Below are 18365 nucleotides of genomic sequence, written 5' to 3' on the forward strand. Positions count from 1 at the left end.
GGCATTGGAGCTGATGATAGGCGATATATTTATGTAGACCAGCTCCCAAGGCAAGACGTACAGGGAAGAAGCAGAAGGTATCGGATGCATCAGGTGCAAAGGAGAGGAGGGCATCTCCACCCAAATCCGAGAAGAAGCAGACAGGTGGTAAGGAGGACATTGAGCGTGAAGACACAATCCTAGTAGACTCATCTCCTAGCAACCGCAATCCATCGGCCTCGTCAAGCCCCAGAGCCGGTTCGAGTTCTGCATTGGATGTGCTGGCATCAAAGCGAGGTAGCAGCGAGAGCGACCTGTCCAGTATGTACAGTGATAATCTGGATCACAGCCCAAGGCCAGTCAAGGCGACCATGCAAGATACTTCATCCAACAGGGGATCCAAGCGCAGTGCACCAGAATACGACGATAGCGACGAGGATGCTTACAGCGACGAAGACGACGAAGAGTCGGACTACGCGGATGATATGGATTTCACCAGCAAGGGAAAGAGGGGCAGTGTAGAAGTCGTTGTTGGCAATGCAAAGAAAGCGTCTGCAGCAAAGAAGCCGGCAGTGGCCCGAACCAAGACAACAACGGCGAAGACAGTAGCAGGATCAAAGCGGAAACCAGCACTAAAGAAGCCATCAATATCTTCATCGCCAGCCAAGCGTCCAGCAATTGCCTCGCCAGCAAAGCGGAATGCACCGCTTGGCTCATTGCTCTCGTCACCTACCACGGCCCTGACCGCACGGCCCAAGCTCGTCAAGGGATTGTCGTCATCGTCATCGCTGTCATCACCAACCCTGACGCCTGCTGCGAGGCCAAAGCTGGGGCGTGGAGTCGGGCAGTCTGGTGGCGCGTCGCTCCGCGATCTGTTGGCGGGCTCACATGCGCCGCGAGCTGGACTGAGCCGGCGCGTGCACAAGTAGGCGGCCAGGGCATTCCTTGCTATGCCATCCGCGAAGAAGATTCGCCTGGGGATTGACTGGGTGCGGGAAATTTGGGCAACATCTGTTTGAAAAGGACTGCAGGATCGCGCGTCAAAGCGATGCGCCGGTCCGTGATAATCACCAGTGCTGGCCGGCAAGCAACAAGATAAAAATGGGAGGCCGATGTTAGAAAAGCACTCATTTTGTTAAAGATGTGATAAAAGTGGGTTTGTGTTCCTGGGAGGGAGACAGCAGAGTTACTCCAGAGGCTTGAACTGGTAGACGGGGGCATCCTCGGGGAACTGGACGCCGAGCTCCAGCAGCTTGACAAAGGCCTTGGAGAAGTCGGCAAAGAACAGATCCTGGTCCTTGGCGTACTGCTCGACGTACTGGCGGAACTTGGGGTCAGTCTTGAAGGCGATGTCGGCAGGCAGCATCATGAACTGGCCAGTAGCCTTGTCGACGTACTGGAAGGGGCCGTCCCACTTCTTGGGGACCCAGGTGTTGTCAAGGAGCTCGGTGAAGAGGAAATTGGTGAAGGCAGTTGGCGAGGCGTTCCAGGGGCCATCGAAACCGCTGCGGTCGGTGTGGCAACGGCCAAGGGCGTGGGCGCCCTCCAGGGCTACAATCTCCTGGTCATTGAAGCCCATGCGGTAGAAGATGTCGCGCACATGGTCGGCGCCCTGGGCGGCGTCCGGCAGGCGACCATCTGGGGTAGCTGCAACAGCCGCAGCAGTGATGGCGTCAGGCCGGCCAGGCCTCCAGGGGACGACAGGTCCGCCGAGCTCCTGAATCGCGACAACACCAGCCAGCGTGTACAGGTCAGCATACGAAATGTGCGGGTACTTCTTCTTCAGCGGCTCAAGGCGCTCGCGGGCAACGTGGAGGCCGGCGTTGGCGCCGTAGTTGGCCTCGGGATGGAAGCGGATGGTGCCACCAGTGGAGCCGCCGGTGCGGTCCTTCTTGGAGTACGTGCCCGAGGCGTGCCACGCGAGGCGGACAAACACAGGGCCGTACGAGCCATCGTCGTAGTCCTCGTCCTCGAGGAGGTCGGCGATGTCCTTGTAGACGTTGTAGTAGTTGACCTTCTTCCAGTCGGCCTCGGCCGTGGTCAGCTCGCTCGAGTAAAAGTACCAGCCAGCGAGGGCTCCAGCGGCCAGAGCGCCAATGATCCCGACGTTGACGGCGGACTTGTTGGTGCGGGGCATCTCGTACTTGGTGCGCGACGAGTTGCTGTAGCCGCGGGCGAACACCAGGGCGGGCGTCGCGGTGCGGGCCGCGGTGAACTTGGGTGCGGCGCGGACGAAGGAGCGGTTGGCGATGCGAAGAGCAGACATGACTAAAAAGTGTATAAAAAACTAGATGAGATAAGAGGAGAAAGGAGAAAGGAGGAGGAGGAGTGGTGGCTTTGAAGATGACAGAGTCCCTGTGAGAACGGACTGCTTTTGTGCTGTTCTAAATGCCGCCTTGCCTGGCTGTTTTCACATGAGCGAAAATATGCGCAATTCGTGCATCAACTTTTTTCTGTCTGTCGAGCAGCGTCATCCAGGATTCCTTCATTACTAATTGCATCGGCTATTTAGCATCGCCTTTGACACCCAGTTGGGTCCTGGGACCGGTATGGCATCTGGTCTTGCTATACATGGCCAAGGGCTGTGGAACCGGCCGCGGCCAGCCTGGCATGTCCGGCAGCCAACACCGCCTTTCCACCCGTTTCCCCTGAACCGGATGGGCTGGAGATTATCTCCAAAATGCGCCATCTGGACTTTTATCGCAGCCAAATACAGGGCGAACCGATCACGTGCCTTGGCCAGCCCGAGCTGGGTCTGAAATTGCCCAGCTCGAACCGGCCGGTTCAGCACGGATCGGCAGTGAGTTCAGATGCAGGAGGTAAATATCATCGTAGCATCCTTTTCCTACATTACTGAATAAACCCGCAAAATATCCTCATCTCCGCAAACAGAAATTGCCATGAATTCGCCCGAGGTGTACTTAGTTATCGGTGGTGAGGGGTTCCTGGGCCGTGCGATTGTGAATGCGCTGGTCGAGCGCAAGCAGAGCACCAACAGCAGCGACGAGATTCGCGTGCTCGACCTGCGTCGCAATTTCGACGACGCCAACGTGGAGTTCTTCCAAGGCGATATCTGCAACTCGGCGCAGGTCGAGGCGGCTCTGAATGCGCACGATCGGACGGCCACCGTTGTGTTCCACACCGCATCGCCCATCATGAAGGCGCCCGAGGCCCTGCATACGCGCGTCAACATCGAGGGCACCAAGGTTGTGTTGGAGGCGTGCCGCAAGGCCGGTGTCAATAAGTTTGTTTACACCAGCAGCGCCAGTGTGGTGTATGCGGGCAAGAAGCTTGAGTACGTGGACGAGTCGATTCCGTATGCGGAGCCGTTTGCTGACTATTACTCGGAGACGAAGGCAGTTGCAGAAAAGCTGGTGATCGAGTATAATGACAAGTACGGCATGCGCACGGCAGCCCTGCGTCCATCAGGTATTTTCGGTCCTGGCGACCGTCAGACAACACCCGGTGCTCTGCTGGCCCAGCGCCGCAACCTGCCGGTTTTGGTGCAGGTCGGTGACAACAAGGCTCTGTTCGATTTCACGTACGTCGGCAACCTGGCTGATGCCCACCTGCTGTGTGCCGACAAGCTGTACAACGATGGTGTCTCGGGCGAGATTTTCTTTATTACCAACGACGAGCCCATCAGCATGTTCTCGTTCATGCGCCTCTTGTGGGCCGAGGTCGGCGATAACCGCGGACCGAAGCTGATCATCCCGAACTTCATCGCCACGCTGATCCTGGGTCTGCTCAAGCTGCTTGCGGTCCTCCACCTGGTTAAGCATGAGGTGCCGTTTGTGTTTGGCATGACCTTCACGCCACGCTTCTTCAACATCACCAAGGCCAAGAAGTACCTGGGCTACAAGCCGCGTGTCCAGTACAGCGAGGGTGTGCCTATTGCTGTCAAGGCGTGCCTGGACCGGTGGGCCAAGGAAGAGGCGGATGCAGCTGCCAAACAAGACTGAGCAAGTGCCATGTTTTTTTTTTTTTAAAAAAAAAAAAATAAAGACTAATAGACCGCTTGCAGTTGCGTGCTGCATGGATGCTATATTTTGCCAACCTGGTGAGGCACATGTTAACAGCGGATCCTTGTCAGGGGCCAGCGTAGTCCTGATCACCATGCCAATAGTAGTCGGGTGTCATGGCGACGAAGGGGGTGTTGCCGGAAAATGGCTTATGGACTGTGCGTTTGCCTCAAGTGGACGGTGTTGTAGTGAGCTGATCCGTCGGGCCAATGCCAGGCCATGGCCACCAGCCCATGCCATCCCAAATCAGCCCCCGCCGCCTGTTAGTGAGCCTGCAGAACTATCCGCAGCTGAACAGCTGACAAGGGATGCAGAAGAGTACTCTGTGCTTCTCTCCCCTCTTCTCTCGTTGAGGGGTTTGGTTGCATATTCTCTCAGAAGCTCGCGAGCTAGTGTATTGGCTAAGGCACACTGGGTGCACACTGCTAAACCACGATCAGTCACAGCAACATGCAAGCTTTCTTGCTGGCCTCAGCTGCTGTGCACAGTCAGTAGCTGCCATTTGCAGTTGTGTTCTGCTGCTGGTATTATTCGGATGGTGTCGAATAAATCGGGTAATTGAACGGAAGGACTGGTTACTGACTTTCTGGCACCACCTCTGGGTCAAACTGAAAGCGCTCAAGCTCAACAGTCACTATTTTGCTCAAGGCAGGAGGAAAATGCATATGCTATCAGACCACAGCAGGTTAGTGCTCACACAAAATTTTACACTTACTTTGCTTACCCATGAGCAGACTGCGCTGAATGCTAACTGTCCCCGCTGAATCTTGCATATAAAACATGTGCCTGATTCCTTCCTTTCGTCCCAATCCATTCTATATCGCAACAACTTCTAATATTCACCCTTCCAACACCCTCTGCAACCTCCTCCAAGTTACCCTTATACCTGTATTTTGCTATTACCCATTCGACTGGCTCGATTAGTCTTCTAAGCCATGGGATTCCTACCCTACTTCGCTGCGAAGACCCAGATTGTCATTCTGGGATTCATCTGCTTCGGCTGCCCAGGCATGTTCAATGCTCTCAACGGTACTGGCGGCGGTGGCCAGGTCGACCGTGAGGCGGGTAACAACGCCAACACTGCTCTCTATGTCTGCTTCATTATCTCTGGTCTCTTCGGTGGTGCTATTGTGAACAAGTGTGGTGTCCGCTTCACCATGTTCGGTGGTGGTCTCATGTTTGCTTTCTATTCTGGCTCATACATCTACATCAACCACACTGGGAACTCGTGGATGACGATCTGGGCCGGCGCGATGCTTGGTCTCGGCGCCGGTATCTTCTGGACTGCTCAAGGCATGATCATGATGTCGTATCCGCTCGAAAATGAAAAAGGAAAGTTCATCACCATCTTCTGGGTCATCTTCAACCTAGGTGGTGTGCTCGGCGGTATCGTGCTTCTCGCCACCAACTTCAACCATGAAGGCTCGCTCTCCGATGGTGCCTATGCTGCCTTCCTTGCCATTGAAGTCTGTGGCTCGCTCTGCGCTCTGGTTCTTGCTCCGCCTTCCAAGGTTGTCCGTACCGATGGGAGCCGCGTCGAGATCAAGAAGGTCGACAACATTCTGGCCGATGCTCTCGCCATCCTCAAGCTGTTCGCTGACCCGTGGATGCTGATTCTGATTCCGATGATGTTCAGCTCCAACTTCTACTACTCGTACCAGTTTGGCCCATACAACGGCTCGCTGTTCACCACTCGTACGAAGGGGTTCAACAACATCTGGTACTGGGGCGCTCAGATGGTCACCTCAGGTGCCTTCACTCGCCTTTTGGATCGCCAGTCGCTGTCGCGCAAGAAGCGTGCTCTGTACGGAGTTCTAATCACTCTCGCCGTTGTCAACGCGGTGTGGGGAGGAACCCTCAAGATGCAGAACAAGTACACTCACGGTGCTCTTGCCACTACTCCTCCTACTCCGACCGACTACCCTGGAGGTGCCATTGACTTCAAGGATACCGCCCGGGCCGCCGGCCCCTGCATTCTGTATGCGTGCATGGGTATTCAGGACGCTCTGTGGAACAACATGGCGTACTGGCTTCTCGGCACCATCACCAACGATGCCTCGCGTCTTGCTCGCTATGCCGGCTTCTACAAGGCCATCCAGTCAGTTGGTGCAGCTGTCTCGTGGCAGCTTGATGCCAAGAGCGTTGCCTTCCGCACTCAGCTCATTGTCAACTGGGTTCTGCTTGATGTCTCCGCTCTGCTCATGGTTTATCTCTCGTTCCGTATCAAGGAGCAGGCCGATGATGCGGCTGGCATGTCCGATGAGGAGGACCTGAAGGACCAAGTTGAGACTGTCTAGACATTTGCCAGAACCCTAATTTTTTAATACTAGAAATACTCTGCTCGCGATGCGAGCTCGGCTGCTAGTCAGCATGGGTTGACACGTCGATAAGAGCATCACGGCAAACCGGTCATTTGAACGTGTCGGATGGTTGTTGGTGCAATGTCGATCATGGACATCTCCTGTCTTGATGGCCTGCTCAGCGCAGGCGCTTCAGCGCTGGTTCGCTGCTGCTGGCAGCAGAATCGCCTGCTGCTGCACGCCTCTTGCGCGGCCTCTTTGTTGCCAGGGTGGTGCCAGAAGCATCGGCAGCAATGGCCGTAAAGCGACGGAACCATTCAGGAATACTGCCTGAATCACAGAGTGACTGGAAAACGAGTCTGAAGTTTAGAACTGCTGCGAGATCGCGGTTCAAGAGCCGAGACGAATAAGGCTCGCCTGTATTGTGTCATGGCCCGCTTACATGACTCGCTTGTACAGTGGAGAAGGCCATGGCACTTCACAGTTGGGTTCTTCGATCTCTGGTAGGGCCGCGGGTTAAGAACATGCCGGAATGTCTGCAGCGACTTTTCGCAGCAGAATGGGCACATCGACGATGTCCGGAATTCGTCGATCAGATAGACTTCAAAGCCATGGTGCTTGAACTTGTCGCGCCATCCCTTGCCACGGATCGGTGCATGGTGTCGGGCCATCGGCGCACTCCAATTGCCCATGACCAGCACTGGATCTGGACCGAGCTTGCTCCGGAGTTTCGCGGCAAGCCTGTGGTCTGCACGGGTCTGGTTCATGAATGAATCAAGGCGCAGCTTGCGGTGAAGCGGGTACACCTTGGGACTGGTCCCGACACCCGGATGGGCCTTCCAGCGCCTCTGGTGCTGCTTGTTTGACTTAGTGGGCTGCTGCTCTGGTAACCTTCGCGCTGTCATCGTGCTGGCATAAAACGGTGCCAGGACACACCGCACAGATGCACGGACAGTAACGTAGACACGGAATTTTGCTGTGCTAAGGGTCCGGCAGCAATGCTTGGAAAGCTCTGCCTCCGCTCTGCAGACAGCATCTTCTGGGACTTGATCCTTTGTAGCCTGACGAATCCTGTCATAGTGGCGCAGCTTGAGCTCCTTATTGCGCTGCTGCCGTGTGTAGCGGTAGAGCATTTTTTTCACCTTCTTTCTCATTGCTGCTATTTTCGTGCATCATGTATAGCAAATCGCCCCGACCTGGATCGATGAATACACAGCGGCCTTTCAGATCCTGCAGCTCTGGCTGTGGGATCTGGTGGATATAGCGACAGTCAGCTGTAACACTGTCTCCCACAGCACCGCCTCCTGCACCATCAGCATCTACTGCACCATCAGCCTTGAATATCTTGTCTTGTAGCAAAATGCATATCGTTACACCATCTGTTGTTGCCATTCCGTGGAATTTTCTATCACCATGCGCCTTAAATGGCTTTGATGTTAGATCTGCAACCTGGCCCCACACATCTCACACAGATTGTGTAATCCCTTGGACCGGGTCGTGTGCATAGACTGGGGGTGCTGGTGCATATTCATTGTTAAGTACTGCAACAGTGTCTGCTGCTGCCGCCGATGCAGCAGCAAGTGGATTTGCCTTCATGTTATGATAGATAAATAAATAAATAGAACGAAAACCCCCTTTTTCACAAATGTTGCAGGGTCAAAGGCATCATCATCAGCTAGTTGATGGAGTAATATCCATCGTGCAAGCATGTATGCATGCTCTTTGATTATATTGACGCTGTGTACAAATTGCTCTAGGCGGGGCAACATAGAATCACGGAAGCCAATACCACCAAGTGATGTCTTTATGACAGTAGTGCTGCGGGTAATATCCATTTGAGAAGTTCAATAGGCAAGTAAGAAGAGAAATGATGCTGTTCAGTTTTGCTGTATTGCGTATGCATAGCATTAAGAACTTTTTATTAAAAATTATCTGGCTTGCATGGTTCTTGGGGCCCTTAGCACTGATGCAGTCTCCTGAATCAGTCTATACAGACTGGGTCCATTGTGGCCCAAATACTACTGCTTACGCATGTTCATAAGACAAAGACAAGCAAACGATCAGCATCATTCGCAATATCGACGAAAACATGAAGGTTGAAATGGTACATTTTTAGAGTGTGCTAAGCGTGCTAGTCAGCCACAGGAAGCCGGCAACCTCGATAGCAAGGACAAAGATACCAAGTACGTAGCCGTAGAACAGCATCTGCGCCGCCTCGGTCTCAAACTTGCCCGTGGCCTGGGCAACTGTGATCAGATTGATGGCTGGTGGAGTGGCCGACAGGATAAGCAGCGTCAGAATGTACACTGGGTCGGTGACCATGATGGGCAGCAGCTGCGGGAAGAAGATGCGCAGAACCGAAATTAAAATGATAGCCATAGTCGGCACAAACACGAACCGCCCCGTCAGCACCAGCAAGATGCCACGCTTTTGCTCGATCGAGGAGATCTGCTGCGACTGTTCGTCCTGCACATGTACAGTGAGCTGCTCTGAGCTCCGGTGCTGCATCTGCTCCTCCAGAGTTTCGGTGGAAGTGGGCATTCGCAGGATAATCGACGGAACAACAGCACCGTTAGAGGTCGCCTGTGAGGGAGAGATCGTCTGGAGGTTGTTGAGTTCAGCACATGACGATGTGTTCGACGCATACCCACTGGCCAAGCCTCTCAGGTATTCCGAACGACCAGTGGCTTTGCTATGGCTGGCTTTCTCGCGCTCCATCAACCCTAGCTGTCCGCCCAGCGAAATAAGAATAAGCGGCACGCACGCATCGCCGCACATATCGATGGCCGACCACACGGTGTACCAGATGGTATCTGGGTTCATCAGCGCCTCATGCATCGGCTCAATGAGGATGACGGCGAAGGCGACAATAATGGCGTACACGGGTGCAGTCAAGCACGCCCGTACCGCAGTGGCAATATTGCAGGTTTTGCTCCATACAGACGCCAGGGTGCTCTGGCGGGAAGACATGGCGCTTTCGTCGAGCAATGTCGTGAGCTCGCCATGGACGTCGGTTGGCGATCCGGGGCTTCCGTCGGCCTGGAATGCGCTGGTGGGACTATCCGAGGGCGTAGCGACACGCGGCGTCGGATTCACTGAATTGAACGTCGATTTGGTTGTGTCGCCCATTCCACCCATCAACGCGACACCAAAGCTCCAGCGCAGGATGTTGTTGAGAGTGGCAAAAATCATCGCGTACGACACGCCTCTGGCTGCAACCTTCAGCGGTGTGTCTGCTGCATCCTTGAGCAGAAAGCTGGAGCCAGAGCTCAGCGCAATACTCTTGATGAGTGAGACAGGCAGCGTGTTTGTGTTTGCAAAGAACGTGGCGACATCACATAGTCGTGCATACTCGCCGTCGAGCTTAAAGACACGACTGCCAATGCGGCTCCAGAGAAGCGAGAAGCCGCCGTAGATAAAGTAGAATACAGGTTCGTTCCAGAGCTCCACCAACAGTGTCGGGTCGAGCGTCTCAGTCATTTTCGAAAACAGTAGCGCGGGCGTCAGCAGGCTGACGCTCATCACCGAGAGACTCTACAGAATGACGCAATTTGCTGCATGTTAGCTGTTTTTGCATCAGTGGCGAGATGGATCTCACGGGGTCACGCAAACAGGGCTGTCTATGCAGCAGGTCAGGTACTGCAGGGGTTCTTCTGGTTCTTACCTTGAGCGTGGACTTGTTGAGTGTGCCGTTCCGTGCAAATACATATCCACTGAACCCGATGAGGAACACCTCGAGGAGAGCCTACAAAACATAGGAGCCGATCCAGAACCGTTAGCGTGCTGTTGATCCTCGTGTGCTGTTGGGAGAGGACAGAGCCCAAGCCAAGACACCGCACATTATGCATCTCTTACCTTGACGGCAGTGAAGGCAAACACTAGTATCGATGCTGAGGTGCTTGCCATTAGTAAGAATAGGAAAACGAGAAAAGAGAAATAGCTTGCTGCCAAGAAAATGCAAGGAGGCACAGTCGGGGTTTTATAGACAGGGAGCTTTGACTCGGAAAAGTAGCTGCCAAAAATACTTGTGACAGGAAGCGCTTCTACGAACGAACAAAAAGATAGTTGGGAAGTGCGCGGCTTGGCGAGCACAAGAATGGTCTCTCGAACCAAACAACTGCAAACAGGTTTTTTTTCCCAAGTCCTGGAAGCCCAGCTGCCCGCAGCCGATGACCGCATGGTTTTCTGTGCATGTGGACAGGATGATGCGCTGCGATTCGAGGCAATAGTCGGCGAATCGGCAGAGCATTAGTTGTGCGGCCTAGGCAGTATAACAAATTAGTGGCTGTCCCTTTTTCCACGCTACTCAGCACTGGAGCAGTTGGCTGCGGGAGTCAGTGTATTTGTTTGCCTTGCCTGCACGCGGCACGCGCAGTCGCCCTACAGAACCAGACGAAAAGGCGTGCAGGGAAACCAGATAAGGGGCACATGCTCCGGACAGAAAATGGCTTGTGTCTTGGCAAAAGGGGAAAAGATGAGGACAGTACAGATGGCCCCATCTGCAGCACTTGCGCCATCGGCTCGTGAGTCGCGAGCCGCCAGGCGTGTTGAGTGGGACACAAGCAGACACCAAATTCGCTCACAAATTTGCATGTCGCTGTTCTTTACTCCTCAACCTTGCTTAACCTCACAATTACAGCCCATTAGACCGAAATGAATGCACCAGAACGCTTTGAAATGTTTGTGCTCCCGGAGGGGGCCAAGAAAATCGACATTATCAAAGACTCGAAAATGCCCAACTGCATCCAGTTCAACATTCAAAAGGAGGACCACACAATCGCAAACATTCTGCGGTACAAGCTGCTCAAGAACCCGCATGTGATCTTCGCCGCGTACCGGTTACCGCACCCGCTCGAATACTACGTTGAGATCAAGGTGCAGACAACGTCCGAAGTCACGCCCATCTCAGTCATGAAGGAGGCGATCCAGTCGCTGGTCAGAGAGTACGGAAACATCCGTGGCAAGTTCGAAAACGAGCTGTATCGTGTTGATGCGCCGGGTGCTGACGGTGGCAGGGCCAATGCGGGTGCGAGCGCAGGTGCTGCGTACCGGGGGTTCGGTGCCATGGACACATCGGCCTCCGAGTTTGGCGCGCCCAGCGCGATGAGCAGCGGAGCCCCTACCGGCAATGAGCGCAATGACGATGTTGATATCGATTTCTAATGCCAGCATGCCTGCAATATATTGGTAGTGGTCTTATTGCTAGAAAACTATGTCTTTTTGGCAGATGACGAGCTCACTCGTCGTCCTCGTTCTCAAACTTGGGTTCGACGATCAATGAGGCTGTTGGCCACAAGCGGTGGGGGGTTAGCGCCTCCTTGAGACCGACGGTCCTATCATCAAACACAACACGGGGGAACTGCGAGACCAGCGAAAACTCGTATTCGTGTTTGTAGTCTGTTGGTGGATCGATCGCATCGATATCGTCGCCAAACGGTGTGGTCTTGCTCGCGTCCCACTCCCCAGCAACCTCACGCGTCTCTACAAAGTCAAACAGCTGCTGCATCGTCGCATCCTCCGGGAATACCTTGACGATGCGGTGCCCGTTATCTAGGCGTAGGTTGAGCTTGCACCCACCGGAGCTGACCGACGCATCGGCTGTGTCTTGCTCTTCGCGCAAAATTTGAGCCAGAGTCGCCCACCGCCACTTGCACAGTGCTTCCTCGTGCTTCTGCTCTTGAAGCTTGCGCTCCTGCTCCTGCTCCTTCTCAGCACGGTCCCGCTCTGCTTGCTCTTGCGCTTCGCGCTCGCGCTCACGATCACGGGCCAGTGACGCATGGTACGCCTCATCCTGCTGTTCGCGCAGCCTGCGGGCCGCATCACGCTCCTCCTGCTCGCGCCGCGCTGCATTGAGCGCCTGATCATGTCGCTCGACAGGCCCGCTAATCAATGAAAGCAGTGAGCGTGTAACTCCGTTGACATGTGGCGGTAGACCGTTATCGGCGGTTTGAGCGTCGCTGGAGACAGTGTCTGCCGAGGGAAGGCCGTCGATGCGGGTGACAACTTGCAGCCTGAACCGCCCACTCAAACCAGCCACTGAACCAGCCGTCGTCTGGAATTTGAGCGCAGCCAAGGCAATGAACGGGTAAGCAGCTGCCTGCAGTGTGGATGCTACATGATATGCCTCGCTGCGGGTGACGTCTCCCATCCACAGCACAAATCGTGGCTGGCTCAGGTAGCTGACAATATCCGGGTGAGTGAGGACCTGGCCCATGGCGGCTGAGTCGTCATGCTCCATACTCCATAGAACAACCACAAGGTACTTGAACTCACGCCTGGCCACATCTAGGGCCTGCGCATAGGTACCGTGGAAGAAAGGCGGGTGAGCTGTGCCAAACTGTGATTCAAACGTCGCAGCGAGCTGTGCAGCATCGTCTAGTGGGCCATGGCTGCCAGAATCGGGCGTCTCTCCGCGCTGACCAAGAAGCGCAGTCGACGATGATGATGCTGGTATACTGGCACCATCAAAGTGGCCACCAGGCACACCCTCATCGGCAATACGCTGCTGGCCAACAAGCGACAGCACCAGCTTTACGAAATATAGCGTAACCCGCCATGAAAGACTGAACGGCCAGGTAAACAACGGCATCCAGCCAAATGCAGGCTTAACAGCGCGACAGTTGTGAGCTGCTCGCCTACGCTGCTCCAGACCGTCGTCAGCACTTGTGCCGTCATTCCTTGTCTGACTACTTCTGTCAGACTGGGTCCTCTGCCGCAGTTGAGATTCGCCTCTGGTTGCTGCGGTAGCCCTGCTGGAAGATGCACCACCAGCCACTGGTGCCTGCGTCTGCGATGATGAAGCTGTTGCTGCAGCAGATAATTCATCGTCTACCTCAGCTTGCGAAGACTCCACAAGCGTATTTACGTAGCCAGGCTCAAAGAATGCCTGAATTGCCTGCTCTAGGTTCCATTCCTTCGAACGAAGGACGTCAATTGCTAGGCCCACATCGTCAACGCTGGTGACCTCACGGAAATTATGCACCCGCTGCTTCTCACTATCGGTCAGTTGCTCAAGACTCCTGCTGTTTGAACCAGAACTCGCCATCGAGGAAAAGGAAACGTGGTATAGGTTATGAGAAATAAAGCCAGGCTTTGGAAAGAAAAGCACAAAGGCCCAAAGGCCCAAAGGCCCAAAGGTCAGCCAAGAAAACAACGACAACAGCATGATGTGGCGGGAAATGCGGCAGATTACATTTGCACGTGACTCGAGCGGTTAGGATGTCAATCAGTTCGGCTCGTACGCGTGGCTTGCGGAGAAGCCAGCAGTTTCTGGTGTGCATTAGAAATTTTCAAGTCGCTTATATTAAAAGGTGATAAAAATAGAAAGAAAAACACAAACCGCAAGACTATCGCGGGAGCTAATATGTGCATGTAGAGGGCATGTTAGACATGAGCCTCAGCTGACGCGTCCTCCTTGTAATCGGCGCCATCCTTGATATTCTCAGACTCGTCGTCCTCACCCTGCTCCTTGATACGGAACGAGAGATAAACCATGAGCAGAGCGGAGACATCAAGCAGAACCCAGTTGACAATGAGCTGAGTGCGGAAGGCAACGCTCTTGGCATCAAGCTGCCACGAGACAGCTGCACCAACTGACTGGATGGCCTTGTAGAAGCCGGCATAGCGAGCAAGACGTGAGGCATCGTTGGTGATGGTGCCGAGAAGCCAGTACGCCATGTTGTTCCACAGAGCGTCCTGAATACCCATGCACGCATACAGAATGCAGGGGCCGGCGGCCCGGGCGGTATCCTTGAAGTCAATGGCACCTCCAGGGTAGTCGGTCGGAGTAGGAGGAGTAGTGGCAAGAGCACCGTGAGTGTACTTGTTCTGCATCTTGAGGGTTCCTCCCCACACCGCGTTGACAACGGCGAGAGTGATCAGAACTCCGTACAGAGCACGCTTCTTGCGCGACAGCGACTGGCGATCCAAAAGGCGAGTGAAGGCACCTGAGGTGACCATCTGAGCGCCCCAGTACCAGATGTTGTTGAACCCCTTCGTACGAGTGGTGAACAGCGAGCCGTTGTATGGGCCAAACTGGTACGAGTAGTAGAAGTTGGAGCTGAACATCATCGGAATCAGAATCAGCATCCACGGGTCAGCGAACAGCTTGAGGATGGCGAGAGCATCGGCCAGAATGTTGTCGACCTTCTTGATCTCGACGCGGCTCCCATCGGTACGGACAACCTTGGAAGGCGGAGCAAGAACCAGAGCGCAGAGCGAGCCACAGACTTCAATGGCAAGGAAGGCAGCATAGGCACCATCGGAGAGCGAGCCTTCATGGTTGAAGTTGGTGGCGAGAAGCACGATACCGCCGAGCACACCACCTAGGTTGAAGATGACCCAGAAGATGGTGATGAACTTTCCTTTTTCATTTTCGAGCGGATACGACATCATGATCATGCCTTGAGCAGTCCAGAAGATACCGGCGCCGAGACCAAGCATCGCGCCGGCCCAGATCGTCATCCACGAGTTCCCAGTGTGGTTGATGTAGATGTATGAGCCAGAATAGAAAGCAAACATGAGACCACCACCGAACATGGTGAAGCGGACACCACACTTGTTCACAATAGCACCACCGAAGAGACCAGAGATAATGAAGCAGACATAGAGAGCAGTGTTGGCGTTGTTACCCGCCTCACGGTCGACCTGGCCACCGCCGCCAGTACCGTTGAGAGCATTGAACATGCCTGGGCAGCCGAAGCAGATGAATCCCAGAATGACAATCTGGGTCTTCGCAGCGAAGTAGGGCAAGAGTTTTCCCATGTTCGAAGACTTAAGAAATAATAATAGTATAGGTTGTAACTAATAGCAGAAGTGAAGGAATAGAGGGAGGATATGTAGGAGTTGCAGCGTGTTGTGCTGAAGATAGTGGAGTTTGGACTAGGCACCTCTGCTGGCTAGCCTTTATATACCTGTCTCTTCACAGGGTCGAGCGGTGAAACGTTTGTATTCTTAGAATTTCGGTTACTTTAGCGGAGGAGCCAACCGACGCCGTTTCTTTCGATTGTTTTGACTCCACGAATGGGCCACCAAGCGCCTTGTGCCCCCGGCTCCCGCACCTCACAGGCCTTTGTATTTTGAGTACAATCCGCCGAGGCATAGTCCATCCAAGTATAGAGAGGTTGGGTCAGCTCATATTGCCCATTTCGGTACTGGTGCATGTTTGATACGGCGTGAAACATCGTCCTACAGTGCCCCAAATATGCAGATCTCTGGCAAAACTGCACCGCAATCATGGCACGCAATTGGCTGGAAAGTACGCGCTAGGGGAGACTATCAGGATCCAGCGAACCATGGCCAATCTTTTAGGAGTGGAATGTGCTTCGTCCTCCGCGAAATTCCCCGGAATGCAGCCCGAGGATGCAATCCACTGGTCTTGGACCGGAACACGCCATGCCCTATGACAGGTGTTTTGCAAGGACAGGCCGCTTTTAGATGATCCAAGTTGCGCGTCCGAGCGCAGTCGACAGTCATGGCTGCCCGATTGCTCCTCTTTTTTACGCCGGAACGCAGTAATGCGGTATCGTTGGGTGCTAATTAATGACTCGGGACAGCTCAACACTGAACATCAGACGGCCGCTGCATTTTTCGGCGCAATTCCACTGTAGCTGCAGCTAGCAGGCGAACACATCTCACCAGTAGATGATACTGGCACTCCGAAAGCCAAGTCCGAATAACTGTCCAGTGCAGCTGGTAGGCTAATCTTACGATAACCTGCCAAAAATCAGGCAACATCTGAGCGACAAGATGGCTCCTGTAGGGTGACATTTGGATGCTTTGCATGGCGGCAGTCGCACACAGTTTCAATGACAGCTAGATGCAATAAATACTAGAGGGCTTTGCTTGCAATCTCTCCCATCAAATGAGCGTGATACATGCGACACTCTGCAAGTACTACTTCGCATGGTGCCTGGACGCATATGGCAACTGCTGGTCAAAGCAAACTATCGGCAATTTGACCAGCTTGCGGAACTATCTGGGCAGCATCAGCAGATTGGCTGCTTGGTACCAAAAGCAATCTGGCTGTGCTGTCTCGCAGAGCAGTGGGGTGATGTTGGGCAGTGCACATTCTGTGACAAATATAGATCAAGATATCTTGCGTTTTTTTTTATTTATTTATATCGATGATCCAACCGCGTCAGAGTCTGCAGGTTCGGCGAAAGAAAAATTGCGAACAGAGAATTATGTGCTGGGAAATGAGGTACCTACTAAAAGTATAGCCAGAGAATTGGAAGTGAATGAATGTAAATAGAAAAAACTAAAGGCACCGCTCTCACCAGGATCTAGACCTGAGCAGCAACATCTTGCTCGCTATCAGAGTCAACATATTTCTCCTTGAAATCGCCATGATCTTCACCATCGGTCTGCTCCTTGACACGGAACGAGAGATAAACCATGAGCAGAGCGGAGATAACCAGAAGAACCCAGTTGACAATGAGCTGAGTGCGGAAGGCAACGCTCTTGGCATCAAGCTGCCACGAGACAGCTGCACCAACTGACTGGATGGCCTTGTAGAAGCCGGCATAGCGAGCAAGACGTGAGGCATCGTTGGTGATGGTGCCGAGAAGCCAGTACGCCATGTTGTTCCACAGAGCGTCCTGAATACCCATGCACGCATACAGAATGCAGGGGCCGGCGGCCCGGGCGGTATCCTTGAAGTCAATGGCACCTCCAGGGTAGTCGGTCGGAGTAGGAGGAGTAGTGGCAAGAGCACCGTGAGTGTACTTGTTCTGCATCTTGAGGGTTCCTCCCCACACCGCGTTGACAACGGCGAGAGTGATCAGAACTCCGTACAGAGCACGCTTCTTGCGCGACAGCGACTGGCGATCCAAAAGGCGAGTGAAGGCACCTGAGGTGACCATCTGAGCGCCCCAGTACCAGATGTTGTTGAACCCCTTCGTACGAGTGGTGAACAGCGAGCCGTTGTATGGGCCAAACTGGTACGAGTAGTAGAAGTTGGAGCTGAACATCATCGGAATCAGAATGATCATCCACGGGTCGGCGAACAGCTTGAGGATAGCAATGGCATCAGACATGACATTCTCGACTTTCTTGATCTCAACGTGGCTCCCATCGGTACGGACAACCTTGGAAGGCGGAGCAAGAACCAGAGCACACAACGACCCACCAATTTCGATCGCCAAAAAGGCAGCATAGGCACCATCGGAGAGCGAGCCCTCATGGTTGTAGTTTGTTCCCAGCAAAATGACACCGCCGAGCACACCGCCTAGGTTGAAGATGACCCAGAAGATGGTGATGAACTTTCCCTTTTCATTTTCGAGCGGATACGACATCATGATCATGCCTTGAGCAGTCCAGAAGATACCGGCGCCGAGACCAAGCATCGCGCCGGCCCAGATGGTGAACCATGACTTGCCAGTGTGGTTGATGTAGATGTAGGACCCAGAGTACAACGCATAGGTGAGCCCGCTGATGAACATGGTGAAGCGGACACCACATTTGTTCACAATAGCACCACCGAAGAGACCAGAGATAATGAAGCAGACATAGAGAGCAGTGTTGGCGTTGTTACCCGCCTCACGGTCGACCTGGCCACCGCCGCCAGTACCGTTGAGAGCATTGAACATGCCTGGGCAGCCGAAGCAGATGAATCCCAGAATGACAATCTGGGTCTTTGCAGCGAAGTAGGGTAGGAATCCCATGATTAGGAATAAGTAAAAAAATATGGTGTATCAATAGTAGTAGAAACATTAAAAGGAATTGCTTGTGTTGTTGGTTGATAAGAGGATAGCAAGGGCCTTGTACCGGTCAAGTGCCTTTCTATTTATCTGTCCGAGACCAGCCGCGTGGTACGGTCCTTTTTCTGAGCCTGCACGCATGATCAATATGCAGGGAGGGGTAATATGCGAAAATATAAGGTATACGTGAATATATTGACAGGAAAACGTCTGGGGTTCGTGAGCCAGGGACCAGAGACGGGTGGACTACTTGGCCTTATTTATAGACCCACCTGGTGGCTGTGCTGCGACCCGCTTGCCACTAGTACGATCTTTTCGGGTAGCAGAGGGTGACTTTTTTTTTTTTTTTTTTTTGGCTGCGCTCC

General features: G+C 53.7%; 8 protein-coding genes across 8 annotated transcripts; 3 read left to right on the plus strand and 5 right to left on the minus strand.

Moving 5' to 3' along the window:
• Positions 1 to 1165: 1165 nt before the first annotated feature.
• Positions 1166 to 2116, minus strand: DL89DRAFT_223866 (heme peroxidase; the record flags this gene model as incomplete). Its single annotated transcript, XM_040884662.1, has 1 exon — positions 1166 to 2116. The coding sequence occupies one exon, from the start codon at positions 2114 to 2116 to the stop codon at positions 1166 to 1168; it is 951 nt and encodes a 316-aa protein (XP_040743326.1).
• A 781-nt stretch (positions 2117 to 2897) lies between these two features.
• Positions 2898 to 3875, plus strand: DL89DRAFT_203646 (3-beta hydroxysteroid dehydrogenase/isomerase; the record flags this gene model as incomplete). Its single annotated transcript, XM_040884034.1, has 1 exon — positions 2898 to 3875. A coding segment is annotated over one exon (978 nt), but the record flags the coding sequence as incomplete, so codon positions are not given.
• Positions 3876 to 4936: 1061 nt separating this feature from the next.
• Positions 4937 to 6298, plus strand: DL89DRAFT_278355 (uncharacterized protein; the record flags this gene model as incomplete). Its single annotated transcript, XM_040889496.1, has 1 exon — positions 4937 to 6298. One exon carries the CDS (start codon positions 4937 to 4939, stop codon positions 6296 to 6298), a length of 1362 nt encoding a protein of 453 aa, XP_040743328.1.
• Positions 6299 to 8176: 1878 nt separating this feature from the next.
• On the minus strand, positions 8177 to 10362 carry DL89DRAFT_267827 (uncharacterized protein). The gene is made up of 3 exons (XM_040887676.1): positions 10157 to 10362; positions 9966 to 10046; positions 8177 to 9835 (listed from the first exon to the last, which is right to left on the minus strand). The coding sequence occupies exons 1-3, from the start codon at positions 10205 to 10207 to the stop codon at positions 8414 to 8416; spliced, it is 1554 nt and encodes a 517-aa protein (XP_040743329.1). The 5' UTR covers positions 10208 to 10362; the 3' UTR covers positions 8177 to 8413.
• Positions 10363 to 10919: 557 nt separating this feature from the next.
• On the plus strand, positions 10920 to 11531 carry DL89DRAFT_267828 (RBP11-like subunits of RNA polymerase). The gene has a single exon (XM_040887677.1). It carries the CDS (start codon positions 10955 to 10957, stop codon positions 11462 to 11464), a length of 510 nt encoding a protein of 169 aa, XP_040743330.1. The 5' UTR covers positions 10920 to 10954; the 3' UTR covers positions 11465 to 11531.
• On the minus strand, positions 11442 to 13391 carry DL89DRAFT_267829 (uncharacterized protein). The gene has a single exon (XM_040887678.1). The coding sequence runs from the start codon at positions 13344 to 13346 to the stop codon at positions 11538 to 11540; it is 1809 nt and encodes a 602-aa protein (XP_040743331.1). The 5' UTR covers positions 13347 to 13391; the 3' UTR covers positions 11442 to 11537.
• Positions 13392 to 13605: 214 nt separating this feature from the next.
• DL89DRAFT_267830 (UNC93-like protein) lies at positions 13606 to 15153 on the minus strand. The gene has a single exon (XM_040887679.1). The coding sequence runs from the start codon at positions 15062 to 15064 to the stop codon at positions 13685 to 13687; it is 1380 nt and encodes a 459-aa protein (XP_040743332.1). The 5' UTR covers positions 15065 to 15153; the 3' UTR covers positions 13606 to 13684.
• Positions 15154 to 16564: 1411 nt separating this feature from the next.
• Positions 16565 to 17964, minus strand: DL89DRAFT_316960 (MFS general substrate transporter; the record flags this gene model as incomplete). Its single annotated transcript, XM_040891080.1, has 1 exon — positions 16565 to 17964. One exon carries the CDS (start codon positions 17962 to 17964, stop codon positions 16585 to 16587), a length of 1380 nt encoding a protein of 459 aa, XP_040743333.1. The 3' UTR covers positions 16565 to 16584.
• Between the last annotated feature and the right edge of the window lie 401 nt (positions 17965 to 18365).

This window comes from Linderina pennispora (assembly GCF_002104995.1).
Source record: "Linderina pennispora strain ATCC 12442 chromosome Unknown DL89scaffold_7, whole genome shotgun sequence".
Taxonomy (NCBI): Eukaryota; Fungi; Kickxellomycota; class Kickxellomycetes; order Kickxellales; family Kickxellaceae; genus Linderina; species Linderina pennispora.

What these genes read in the sequence shown, in the direction of transcription:
- DL89DRAFT_267827 (XM_040887676.1), bottom strand. Translation starts at nt 10,207, where the DNA reads ATGGCAAGCACCTCAGCATCGATACTAGTGTTTGCCTTCACTGCCGTC. An exon ending in TTGCCTTCACTGCCGTCAAG is followed by an intron (nt 10,047 to 10,156) that starts GTAAGAGATGCA and finishes TATGTTTTGTAG; the next exon opens with GCTCTCCTCGAGGTGTTCCT. An exon ending in TCAACAAGTCCACGCTCAAG is followed by an intron (nt 9,836 to 9,965) that starts GTAAGAACCAGA and finishes GTCATTCTGTAG; the next exon opens with AGTCTCTCGGTGATGAGCGT.
- DL89DRAFT_267828 (XM_040887677.1), top strand. Translation starts at nt 10,955, where the DNA reads ATGAATGCACCAGAACGCTTTGAAATGTTTGTGCTCCCGGAGGGGGCC.
- DL89DRAFT_267829 (XM_040887678.1), bottom strand. Translation starts at nt 13,346, where the DNA reads ATGGCGAGTTCTGGTTCAAACAGCAGGAGTCTTGAGCAACTGACCGAT.
- DL89DRAFT_267830 (XM_040887679.1), bottom strand. Translation starts at nt 15,064, where the DNA reads ATGGGAAAACTCTTGCCCTACTTCGCTGCGAAGACCCAGATTGTCATT.